The sequence below is a fragment of the Pseudochaenichthys georgianus genome, chromosome 3 (assembly GCF_902827115.2).
Source record: "Pseudochaenichthys georgianus chromosome 3, fPseGeo1.2, whole genome shotgun sequence".
Lineage (NCBI taxonomy): Eukaryota > Metazoa > Chordata > Actinopteri > Perciformes > Channichthyidae > Pseudochaenichthys > Pseudochaenichthys georgianus.
Window position 1 is genome coordinate 37,945,136 of NC_047505.1, and position 12,421 is coordinate 37,957,556.

At 41.5% G+C, this 12,421-nt stretch overlaps 1 protein-coding gene across 1 annotated transcript in view; it reads right to left on the minus strand.

Moving 5' to 3' along the window:
- cgnl1 (cingulin-like 1) overlaps positions 1 to 12,421 on the minus strand; it is a 34,139-nt gene that overhangs the window by 11,909 nt on the left and 9,809 nt on the right. The window contains exons 7-8 of the mRNA XM_034111960.2: positions 11,502 to 11,628; positions 10,636 to 10,848 (exon numbers count right to left, since the gene is read on the minus strand). Coding sequence (XP_033967851.1) covers positions 10,636 to 10,848; positions 11,502 to 11,628 — 340 coding nt within the window. The remainder of the gene's footprint in view (positions 1 to 10,635; positions 10,849 to 11,501; positions 11,629 to 12,421) is intronic.

The following is a 12,421-nucleotide window of genomic DNA, read 5'->3' on the forward strand; positions in this document are numbered from 1 at the left end:
ATTAGTACACAAAAGACTTGCAACATTCTATTTTGACAATATTTTCTTTGGCACTGGTTTGGCTATTCTCTTTAAAAGTATGGTGAGGAATGTCTGCACTACAGGAGACGTGCCAAATAAAGGCTCAAGGTGTGCAAATTGGTCAACGGGTAAATAAAGGTAATGCTGCCTTACTGCAAAGGCAGGTTACTCTCTCTGACAGCGAAGTACTTTAACAGCACGTGTGTATGTGCACAAAAGCCTGAAAGCACACACACCCACACTGCCAGAGTTGTAATCCAGCTGGTGACAAACTGTCTCGATGCATTTTTCTTTGCCAACAAAGCTTGGAACTAAAAGTTGGTTTCTTGTTCCTGATAAGTACCTGTTTGAAATGCAGTGCAGCACACACTATCCTGCTAATTTACATAGCATTCAGCAGGAAGAGGAAATCCTGACACTTGACCATAGACCATTAGATTTTAACTTCAGCAGGAAAACATGTTTAGTAAGCTATCATAGTGTAGTGAGTTTCACTGGGCATTTTGAGGAGAATGTGAAGGCTGTAACTTATTTACAAATGCAAAAACTGAAAGGCATGAATATAGGCTCTTCCTTCAGACAGCTGACGGGTGCCTCCCTGCTTCAGTGGTAGAGGGCCAGTCAGACCTGTTTCCCCTGTCTCTCCAGAGCCGCCCTCATCACTGCCTGACTGGTTCATTTAGTTTGGTTAAAGGAGGCCTGAACAGACCAAATTCAGCCAAATCCACAGAAAAAAACACTTCTCAGCTTAAATATTAGGCAATACATTGAAATGTTGTGGACAACAAATAGCAGACATTTATTATGAGACTCTTTGGTAACTATAAAAGGAGGCTGTAAATATCCGAAACAACCTCTGTATACTGCAGCACAATACTTAGCACCACAAGCTACAGTCTCCAATATCCATCAAGTTGAATCAACATCTTTAAAAAGATGTTTTTACAACAAAATATTATAATTTTCATGTAGAAGTATTAATATCAAACTCCAAGAAGTCACAGCTTGGTATACCCTCATAAACTGTCAATTGACTGAGGAAATACATTTGTAGGCTTCTGGACTAATGCATTTAGCGCCAAAACAACTGGGTATCTTGTGTTATGTTGGGTTGTAGCAGCTTCCTCCTGTTGCCTTGAAAACTCACATATCAAAGTGTTGATTGCCGGAGGGGCTGGGCGGGATGCAAGGCTAAACACAGCTTTCACTACAATAATAAAAGCATTGACAGTGTGTGTCAGTGCGCTGTTTTAATAACACACACAATAAGTTGTGTATGTCCTATTTCCCACACTGGGTCATACCAGTTAAAAACATGGGCAAAAGCACTCGAGCAGAAAAAAGACCCTGCCTGTGACAGGAAGTGGAAGGGATGCAGTGACGTTAACCTCTTTTACAAAAGTAAATCATTTATTAAAAAGTGTGAAAGCATTATTAAAGATGATTAAACAAACACTGAAGACACTATACTAACAAAACAATCAGTGTATCAGCTATTAGACTATGATTTGTTTCTTTGTCCATTTCATACAATGATTTATCTCCTTATTAAACACAAAGTAAACAAAAGAAACCGGACAACACAGGCTGACTTTAGTGTATTAACACAATATGTGGCAATATCATTCCTAGTCCTTTTTTAACCCTTCTACCATGACTCAAAGTTTGACTTGGTCTCTTTTGTTTACTCAAACTGTTTGTATAAAGTTGTACATTAACTAACTGTGTAAAGTCTTTGAAGCACGCCACAAGTTCTGAGGTGAAGTATTTGTCTCAGGTCGTGTGCTGTGGTGAAATCTTGGCTCTCTCAGTTATTCACACCAATTAAGCTTACAGCGTAACAAAAGAGCTGATGATCTAAAGATAAATATAGCAGCATGAACCAGCAACAGAAATCTACAACCAAAAGAGTGCAGGTTGTTTTCTATAATTTTCAAATGTTATATTTCTGAGAACTGTATTTTCAAGAAATCCCTGCAAGATAAATGTTTTTATCAGGTAAACCTCACAATACTGCACATACACTTTCAAATAAATATTTGAACTACAAGTAACCAAGTTCATTTGTAACTCTGAGACCTTTAGGTAAATATAATTCAGAATCTGTGTAAAGCTTTCTCCCTATGAGGACATTTCCCACAAAGCCAGCTGCCAACATGTTGTCATTTCTCTCCCCTCCCCATTCCTGATGTTGCTCTCCCTGTGCTTTGTTTTCTTTTTTGAACACAAACATCTTTCCATATGTTTTCCCCCAGTCCACCATCTGGCAAACTGCAAAAACATTTGTTACACAAAACCCAACAGAATCACACACAACATAACATGCAGTGCAATAATACGTTTCAAGAGTTAACGCAGCTGCAAAAACACACTAACTGTGAATGCATTACAAAAGGGGGCTCACAGCAATACTAGGAAATTGATTGGCTGGTACTAAAGGAATCTCTTGGAAGGATTTCAGGAGGAAGATGTCCGTCTTACATTTCTACTACAGGGGAAATTCCTCCTTTTTATCCTTTCCTTATTTCCTTCTGAGCACCCAAAACCGTAAGATATCACTTTTTAGTTGCAAAACAAATAACCTCCTAACATCCACCTGACTTCTCTGCACAGTCATCTATAGACTCCAATATAAAGTCATACATCTTACATCATTCATGAGCCTGCTATGAAGATGTTACTAATTAAAGTTGTAAAGGACAAAACTTGAGCAATCATCAGACTGTTTTTAAAGCCGTCTTCTCAATGAAACAAATATTTTTAAATGAGAACTTCAGTATAAGCGAAGAAGTTAGAGCAACATTTGCATGGAAGTCTAAAGTGCACATTTTAACTCTCAGATCAGCATTCCTGCGAGTGTTGTTGCGAGTTCCTGCGAGTGTTTTTGCTTTCGTCCAAACCACAGCACCGAGACTGCTCTTGTAAAGGTCTTTAATGACATCCACTTAAACACAGACAGTGGCAGAACTTCAGTGTTAGTATTATTAGATCTCAGTGCTGCGTTTGACACTGTTGACCACAACATATTACTAGACCGACTAGAAAACTGGGTGGGACTTTCGGAAATAGTTCTGAATTGGTTTGAATCCTACCTAAAGGACAGAAACAACTTTGTCTCTATAGGTACATACACATCTGAGTTGACAAATATGACATGTGGGGTTCCTCAAGGCTCCATCTTGGGGCCTCTTCTCTTTAACATCTACATGCTACCACTGGCTCAGATAATGAAAAACAACAAAATAAGTTACCATAGCTATGCAGATGACACACAAATCTACGTAACAATTTCACCAGGAGACTATGCCCCAATTCAAACACTGAGTAAGTGCATTAAACAAATCAATGACTGGATGTGTCAGAACTTTCTCCAATTAAACAAAGATAAAACTGAGGTAATGGTTTTTGGAGCAAAGTCAGAACGTATAAAAGTGAGCACTGAGCTTCTGTCTGCAATGTTCAAACCAACAGATAAAGCCAGAAATCTAGGTGTAGTCATGAGCCGCGTTCACACCGCAGGACTTTCCCTGGTACTTTAGTTCTTTAGTTCCGTTAGTACCAATAATGTCGCGTTCACACCGCCGGGACTACTCAGTGCCGGGAACTCTTTTGGAACTCTTTTGGTACTTTTTAGTCCCTGCTAGAGAGGTGGTACGAACCTGGTGACAAAAGAGTGCCAATTTCTATTCCATTTCTATTGGCTGGGCGAATTGCAAACCACGCCCCGTTAGACTCTGAATTTGTTTTGTTAGGCAGCCATTTTTTTCCTCGCTACAAAACCACATCCACACCTGAGTGAGTAGGTTGTTTGTACTTGAAAGCAGTTATGACAACACGTACAGCACCGGAGCGGTGGAATGATGAGGAAGTGTCGGCGCTTCTGTCAATTTACTCAGATGCAGCAGCTTCTACAAAAAGCAGTTCCCAACTCTAAATGTTTTGAGCAAAAGCTACTTGAAATGGGAATTGTGCACAGTGCACACGGATGCTGGGTAAAATTTAAAAAACTCAGGCAGGACTATAAAAAAATTAAAGACCACAATCCGACGAGTGGGTCAAATCCCTAGTTGGCTGCAATAACCCAGTTACAAAGCTGTATAACATGAGCACAAAGACAACAAGCTCATTGAACTCCATCATGTCTGAGGTCTGAAAGTAAACAAACGCCTCATACAGCGGGTGGGCTTTATACCCCCTCCCCCGTGTAGTTCTTCTTCTCTCGTTTTTTTGTTGTACTCGCCGTGAAGTGGTTTTGCGGCCTGCCAGTAAACCCAGAGAAGAAGAAGACGAAGTGACGTCAGCGTAATCGTGCCTCAGGGAAAGTACTGCAGTGTGAATGAGATTGGCACTAGCCCCCTGGCGGATTTAGTGCCGTGGTACTTTAGTGGTACTTTAGTGCCGGCACTAAAGTACCGCAAGTCCTGCGGTGTGAAAGCGGCTAGAGACTCTGACCTGAGTTTCAACAGTCACATTAAAACAGTTACTAAATCAGCCTACTATCACCTAAAGAATATATCTAGGATTAAAAGACTAATGTCACAGCAGGATTTGGAAAAACTTGTCCATGCTTTTATCTTCAGTAGACTCGACTACTGCAATGGTGTCTTCACAGGTCTCACTAAAAAATCTATTAGGAAGCTGCAGCTGATTCAGAACGCCGCTGCTCGAGTCCTCACTAACACTAAGAAAGTGGATCACATCACTCCTGTTCTGAAGTCTTTACACTGGCTTCCTGTGAGTCAAATAATAGATTTCAAAATACTGCTGCTGGTTTATAAAGCACTGAATGGTTTAGGCCCAAAATACATTACTGACCTCCTGCTAAATTATGAACCATCCAGATCTCTCAGGTCTTCAGGGACTGGTCAGCTTTCTGTCCCCAGAGTCAGAACTAAACATGGAGAAGCAGCGTTCAGTTATTATGCTCCAAATATCTGGAACAAACTCCCAGAAACCTGCAGGTCCGCTGCAACTCTGACTACTTTTAAATCCAGGCTGAAGACTTTTCTTTTTGTCGCTGCTTTTAATTGAACTATTCATATCTTAAACTGCACTGTAACTTGTATCCATGTATTTTTTCTTAATGTCTTTCATTTTTTGTTTTTCTTTTAATGTTTCTTTTATTATCTTTTACTGTTTTTAAATGCCTTTATCTGAATGTCTTTCATTTTTGTAAAGCACCTTGAATTGCCTGGTGCTGAAAGGTGCTATATAAATTGCCTTGCCTTGCCTTGCCTTGCCTTGCCTTGCCTTGCCTTGCCTTGCCTTGCCTTGCCTTGCCTTGCCTTGCCTTGCCTTGCCTTGCCTTGCCTTGCCTTGCCTTGCCTTGCCTTGCCTTGCCTTGCCTTGCCTTGCCTTGCCTTGCCTTGCCTTGCCTTGCCTTGCCTTGCCTTGCCTTGCCTTGCCTTGCCTTGCCTTGCCTTGCCTTGCCTTGCCTTGCCTTGCCTTGCCTTGCCTTGCCTTGCAGACATGAACTTGTGTGTTTATTGGAAACTCAGCTGCTTACTGTGTTAGTGGCTGGAAATAAAAATGTCACCAATCCGGTTTTTCCTTATCGCTGGTTTGAGATTTTTGACAGCTAAAGTGATGTAGCCTCGTTGACTCGCTGACTTGTTTGCCTTTGACAGAAAGAAGTTAAAGCAAAGGTCATGTCCTGTATGGTATCACATTATCTGAACCCTCATATCAGGAGAAGAAAAAAAGTTACTTGGCAGTGTGAGAGCCTTGATTTACTTTGCCAGCACAAAGTGTGTGTTACAAATAAAAAGGCATTCCTAATTTCAGAAGGTACCCAGCCTGAGGTTAACTGGAACAGAAGGCCTGTCATAGACTAAAAGGAAGGATTGAAGTCGAAATTAAAACGTGACTGCTGAAAAGCATTGGCATGTCTTTGGTCAAAGGAGGACGGTAATCAAATCTCGTCTTCTCCTCAGAGAAATGGAAACATAAACCGGCTTTTATAAGATTCTCTGTGCAAAGCCAAAGTGCCAGCTTGCAGGGGTGTTTGGATATAACGGGGCATTATAGTGAGATTGTGACTATGCAGATGCTCTAAGAGCCTTCAGCACAGTTTATCTGGCTTGCAAGACTAAAACAATTGGTGTGATTTCGTGGCTGCCAAGAAAAAGAAATATTCATGTTTTTTAAATTATTTTGTTACTGCCTGCCAGTGCCTGGGCATTAATCACTACAGTCACCCAGTGCTCCTGTCCTGTCACAAAGTATGTATAACATCTAAAAGCAATCATTTGTTTGTTGATTTTCCTGGGACCAGATTTCATTAAAAGTAGGTCTGTGAACTCATTCTTACTACTTTGGGGTTTCTTAATATTTATAACTTTAAATGGAGATCATCCAATGTGAAGGCAGGACAAATGTAGATATAGAACCTCCTAATTACCAACAATTCATCAAAACATAAGAATGCGGCATGTGACTCAAAACTGACTAAATCATGAGTCAACTTCCTGGCTAAAACTCAATCAAAGGCTTCGTAAACTCTCAGAAGAAAGACAAAGAGGGGAGAAATCTCCTATTCCAGTTTTCCAGGCCGAAGGCCAAAAATACAAAGTTTGAATACACTTGTGAGCAAGAAAAAGAACACCCAAAAATCCACATCCCACAGAGCAGTTCAAATGTGGAGACTAAAAACTCAAACATGGATATCTCAGCACATTTACAGTGAAGTCTCAATGTATTCTCTGAACAGCTCAGCCAGCATAGTTACAAATACAAGGTCAAAATGTAATTGAAAAGGCTGCCAGATTCTGATGCATTGATTCATGGTCATGTGAATCTTACGAAAGAGGAACATCAAAATTCACAACATAATATGAACCTTTGCCTACAACTTTACAAGAAAGCACACAGTCTGCCTTTTTAAGTTCTGCTTGACAAATGCTAACTCAAGATTGTAACCTTGGTCTTGGTAATCTCTATGGAAAATGCGTATTTAACTTAACTCTGGAAAGTTGTTTTGGCAGATCAGGCTACCACAACATCAGCGCTCACAGATAGAGGAACAACAAACACTCAAATCCAGCCACTGCCGGGTTTCACACGGACGTGACCCTTATATGGCCGTGCAGAAAACCTTTTGGGACGGAAACTCCTGCTGCATTTATCTTTTTTAGGGTCCATATTGTCATCAATCTATAAAGTTATCATTAAAGCTTTTTAAAGACCAACCAGGATGAACCGCTAATTTCTTGCTGTCTGTCAAGATCCAGAAACTCTCCATCAGTTCCTCGCTCACTCGCTGCCCAGCGTCTCCTTCCTCCTCTCCAGTCGCCTGCTAAATCAGCTCCTAAAGCTACGCTGGGAAATGTAGTGCTATCTTCAAACACACAGACAGATGCGGGAGTCTTTACTTTCAAAACAAGCCTGAGGGGGAACTCTTCCCGGGGCCACCTAAGTTAGATGATCAGACCGTGAGACTTCAGTTCACACATTGCTAGAGATTAGTGGAGAAGCAGGCTGAGGTACGGGCGAGAATAGCACGGGCCAGAAAATGAGCTGCGTTTAGGTGAGCGGGAGATCACTGCGGAGTCTCGTGTGGAAACTGTGGAGCGAGGAAATGAAAAAATGCAGCATTTGGGATTGAGGTTACAGATGACAGTGTGATAATAATGTGGTTGTGTTACACACTGTGGCTCAGGGCTGTAGGTGAAACAGGACAAGAGCTGAAAATAGTGTGATAAGCACACAGCTCTGTCTTTACAGTCAGGAGGGGAGAGTGCAGCTGAGACCTATTAAAGCCTCGGACACTGAGATGGAGATGCAAGGCAGCACCCTGAGGAGACATAAGAGAAAAGATCCGAGCACCTCCCGCAGTTCGGAGCGGGTGCACTGTAACCGATCTGGAGCCGAGTGAAGAAGGAGGTCTGCAGGGAGCACATTCCCCACTTTGACCCCCACATTCCTGGAAACAGACCCTTCTCTCTACCACCGCACCTCATCTTTGCACATGTTTTGCATACCAGCACATGCTGATGAGAGATCAAATGAACTTCCAAATGTGCAGACGTCTTTTTTTGCAGGGTGTTAAGAAGGTAAGTAATACTTAAAATAAGCAAATCCGTATCTTTTTATGACCACCATATTTCAACCTAGATGACATTCCACAGATTTCAGCTCATTGAGAACACAATGCAGCTTTCAATTTAAGACACAAAACAGTGCCCCGCTCCTTTCAGGGGGTCAGCCACGCATCCCCTTCTCTACAGCACACTGACCCACTTATTCAGCATGTCCCAACCCCCGCTGCTATTATTGTGTGAAACAAACTCATCATTCATTATCGACTGAGGTCCGCAATTACCCCCCTCTTTCAGGGCACAGGGAGAAGAGGGGACACGACGCAACTCAGGAACGGCAGCTCATTAGATTAGTGATGCCTTGCTGATGCAATGAACTAAACCGAGCCGCTCGGTGCTCCAGTTTCCAGCATTCTGCTTCACATGGGCCGCTCTGGACGACCCAGACAGGTCCACTCAAAGCAGAGAGCAGCACTTTGGTTGCAGATGGGGCACAAAAATAAAACCATATGTAAAGAACTTTTTTACCCTCCGTCTGACCCCTTATTTAAAGTAGAAGCGTATATGGGATAATAAACTACTTTCCTTTTAAGGTCTTTCTTATCATAACCTGTAGCTCAGACTGCTGGTCGCATGCTGTGATCATTTGAACTTCAAAAGGCTTTGGGTTTTCTTTGGGACGTTCAGCAAGATTTATTAGGGGATTGGAGCCAATCCCACTGTATTTTGTACATATGCTGATTTTGCAGATTTAAGTGATTTAATGTTTGCCTTTTAAATGCCGACCTGTCAGATTTAATCATCAGTTTGCCCAACCATAAATACATGTGTATGAAAAACATAAATGTGCCACTGTATGGAGGAATTTGAGTTAAAGTTTCAGCATTAGAACTAATAAGCAAAGCATTATAAACGTCCAAATGCTTCACAAGGTCTCAACTAAGGACTGAGCCATAATTCAAGGACATGAATCAAAGGCTCAAACGAGTGAGGACATTTTTAGATCTTAAAGGAAAAACAAACAATTACTTCATCTTTCCAAGTGTTTACAAAGCACTGAGGGTAAACCCCTGATGACAGACTCCCTCGGGGGAGCAGTACCTCTGTTCAACAAAAGGAAATGTTCTCATAGAGTGTTTCTTCAGAGCGCTGCTGTGGACCCCCACCAGGCCTACAGGAAGCCCAACACAAGGACAACTTCCACACTTTGAGACAAACAGGACACACGTGAGTCACACAGCGACTCCACTGAAAACAATGTGTCGTCAGTCTTTCAGTCTCCTGCCATGCTGCTCATCTCACCGCGTTCCTCCATGTTTGAGACAGTTGACCAACTCTCTGTGAGGATTATAGACTTCTTTTGTATTATTGGCTGGTACATCACTGATTAACCCTAACCCTAGAAACAAGAGGGACCCTGCCAGTGAGACATCTCCTAAAAATGTCATGTACAGATAACCGTCTCTAAATAATATGATCAAACATCATTATTCCTGTAAAATGTTCCTTTCTAGAAAAACAAGCTGAGATAAGGAAGCCCCCCCACAGCTCACTGGTGAAAGACACTTCCCATAAAAATGATGACAAACTACATTTAATAGTTACTTAGTGTTTTGTGTTCCTTTTTTTATCAGTTAGATTAAACAAAGTACAAGTATGCGGAGCCTTTTTTCCAACTGTGTCACTAGAAGAAATGGTTCAGCTTCTCGCTGCTACAGTGTAGGTGAACATCATGATGATCCGTGTGTTGAAACGACCTTGTTTATGCAATGTGGTTACATCAACATTAAAAACGTCAATGTTTAAGCTCTTTATCAGCGTTTCAGTTCAAGCTCGCAAAAACATATCATGGAATTACTGATGTATGACTAACACAGCAGATATAAACAAAAACATCTGCTTATCGCATTGTGAAATCTACAACTGGATTGTATAGGGTTCACAGAAATGGAGGAGGAACTCTGTAAATATGGAAAAGTCAACTGCAAACTTGTCTTTCATGTTCTTGTCCGTGAGGCTAGAGTGGTACATGAGAAACTATCATTCACCCAAGGAGACTGAAGAGTATAATGCCATGAGCAGGTCTGTGAAAATATGTTGTTGGGTGACAATATTATTGTTGTATAATATAAAAACATGTTGTTGCATGGTAGAATAAAAAGTCCACCTCTTGAATTCAAAATGTTTGTTCCCCTACCTTTCCTGTTACTTTTGTAAATCGTTTCCAGAGGAATACAGAGATAGTAATTTAAAGTGCCTAGCAGATTTTGGACATAGTCTATCCTGCCTGTTTTAAAACCAGCGGCTCAGTATTATCACACACAGCGCCACAGATGTACGATGTAAATAACGTTACATCAAAGCAGCGCCCTAACCTCTGATAATGAACATATGGCCTAACTCGCAATGCAACACACACACACACACAGAGTTACAGCTCCCCTGATGGGCTGCTTATCTCCCATTCCTCTGTGACAGGGTGTGTTTCTGGAGTGGGGGAGGGCGAGAAGGAAATGAGGAGGAGGGAACACAGAGTGGAGCAGTGCAGAAGGGGGGGGACAAACGTTAGGCTGAATACCTGCTTGGCCTCCACCAAAGACACCTGCAGCCGGGTTAATTCCTTCTCATACTGCTCCTTCATCTTGTCCACTTCCTGGTCATGAGCGGCCACTTCCTCCTTCAGGGCTCCTTTCAGGGCCGTCAGCTCCCTCTCTCGCCTCCTCAGCACCTCCTCCTGTTCCTCCTTGAGCATAAGAACCTCCTGTATATCCACCTTCAGTTGCATCATGTCCTATGGGAAAGGAAGACAGTTTGGTTACTTTTTTTATCTCTAAAGAATTTGCAGAATCAGACCGACTAGTTTGACCGTGACTCTTCATTTTGCTCTTGCCTTTGGTGATACAGACACTTCTCACAGCAACCACCTCTGTTTATAGATCAGAAGTAAAGAGCTTAAAACAGGACAGGATGGGGACCGTTTAAACATATTCAGTAATAGAAATCAAGTACATTTTGATACAGGGTTTCACAATTGTATTCATCATGATTTGACCTTGGATAGTTTATTTTGTAGCATCTCCAGAGAGAAGTCTTTCAGATAAAGCTATCACCATTTGCAGTTTCCATTGTTAACTGGAAATGTTAAACAAAGTAAACTTCTTTCTGTGATATGTCAGTGTGACAAACAATATCAATACTTGTAGTACAGGATGCACCTCACTGGTTGCATTGGAGTATAATCTTTTAAGTAAACAGCAACTTAATGTTACCTCACTCCAAAGAAACATTTTAGAGTATTGTTTATGTATGTGGTTTTAATATTCAAGCAGCAGAGCAGAAAGCTTTTATCTTTAATGGTGGTTTTGGTAATGTCGATCAGCTACAAATTCTACAAGCTCTCAGCAAAAAAAGTATTCTTCTCTAGAACAATGAACACAGTATTACCTCCATCTCTCCATCTGCGTCGGACTTCTTGGCTGAGTCGAGCTCGTCGTGCATCTCTGACAGCTGGTCCTGCAGGTCTCTGATCTCCGTCTGGTGCTGCTCCCGCTCCATCTTCACCTGGAACAGCCTGACAAAAATCACACAACATGTCACAACAGAGTACAGCCACTCTGCATACTGTGAAGTACATGCACATACACATTGCACACCTGCACCGCAATTCGCACATACACATGACAGCACCTGTGCGAGGTCTTAGTGTGAGGCCTACAGAGCACAGGGGTTTAAACGAATATCTGAACGATGGCAAACCAATAATGTCTAAACTGCCTCGACACGACAACACCACGGGGGAGGGTGTTAAGTGATGTGAGGCCCCTCGGACAAATCGCCCCACAATGATGTGGACTGAAGCATCTATTTCTGCTGTAAAATAAAATGCTAAAGGGTGTTTGGTTTTGGGCCATTCGTACTGAAAAATAAAAAGCTACAACTAGAAATGATAATCAAAGGAAAAACAAACTTCAAATAAAAGTTTGATAAGTGAACGATCTTGATTTCAGAAATAGAAAATGATTTACAATAAAAAAGGCCCAAAAGAAAACGATATTAAACATTAAATTGTTAGGAAAATCCCGGAAAAAAAACATATAAAACAAGGAATGTTCCTACTATTTCTATCTAAAACCTTGAGAACAGCAAGATAGTAACAACACTCAGGACATCAGACTACGACGTGAAATACCATTTGTTTAATATGTAAAGGGAGCTGACCAGTTGAAAGTAAATCAGTTACCAAGCACGCATTAATTTGCAGGTTGAAAGATAAACCAGGGGAGACCAAACACGCTGTTTAATAAGACAAAGAAATTGACATGGTAACCACTTCAGTAACCATCAACAGTCTGACTGGTTGCATC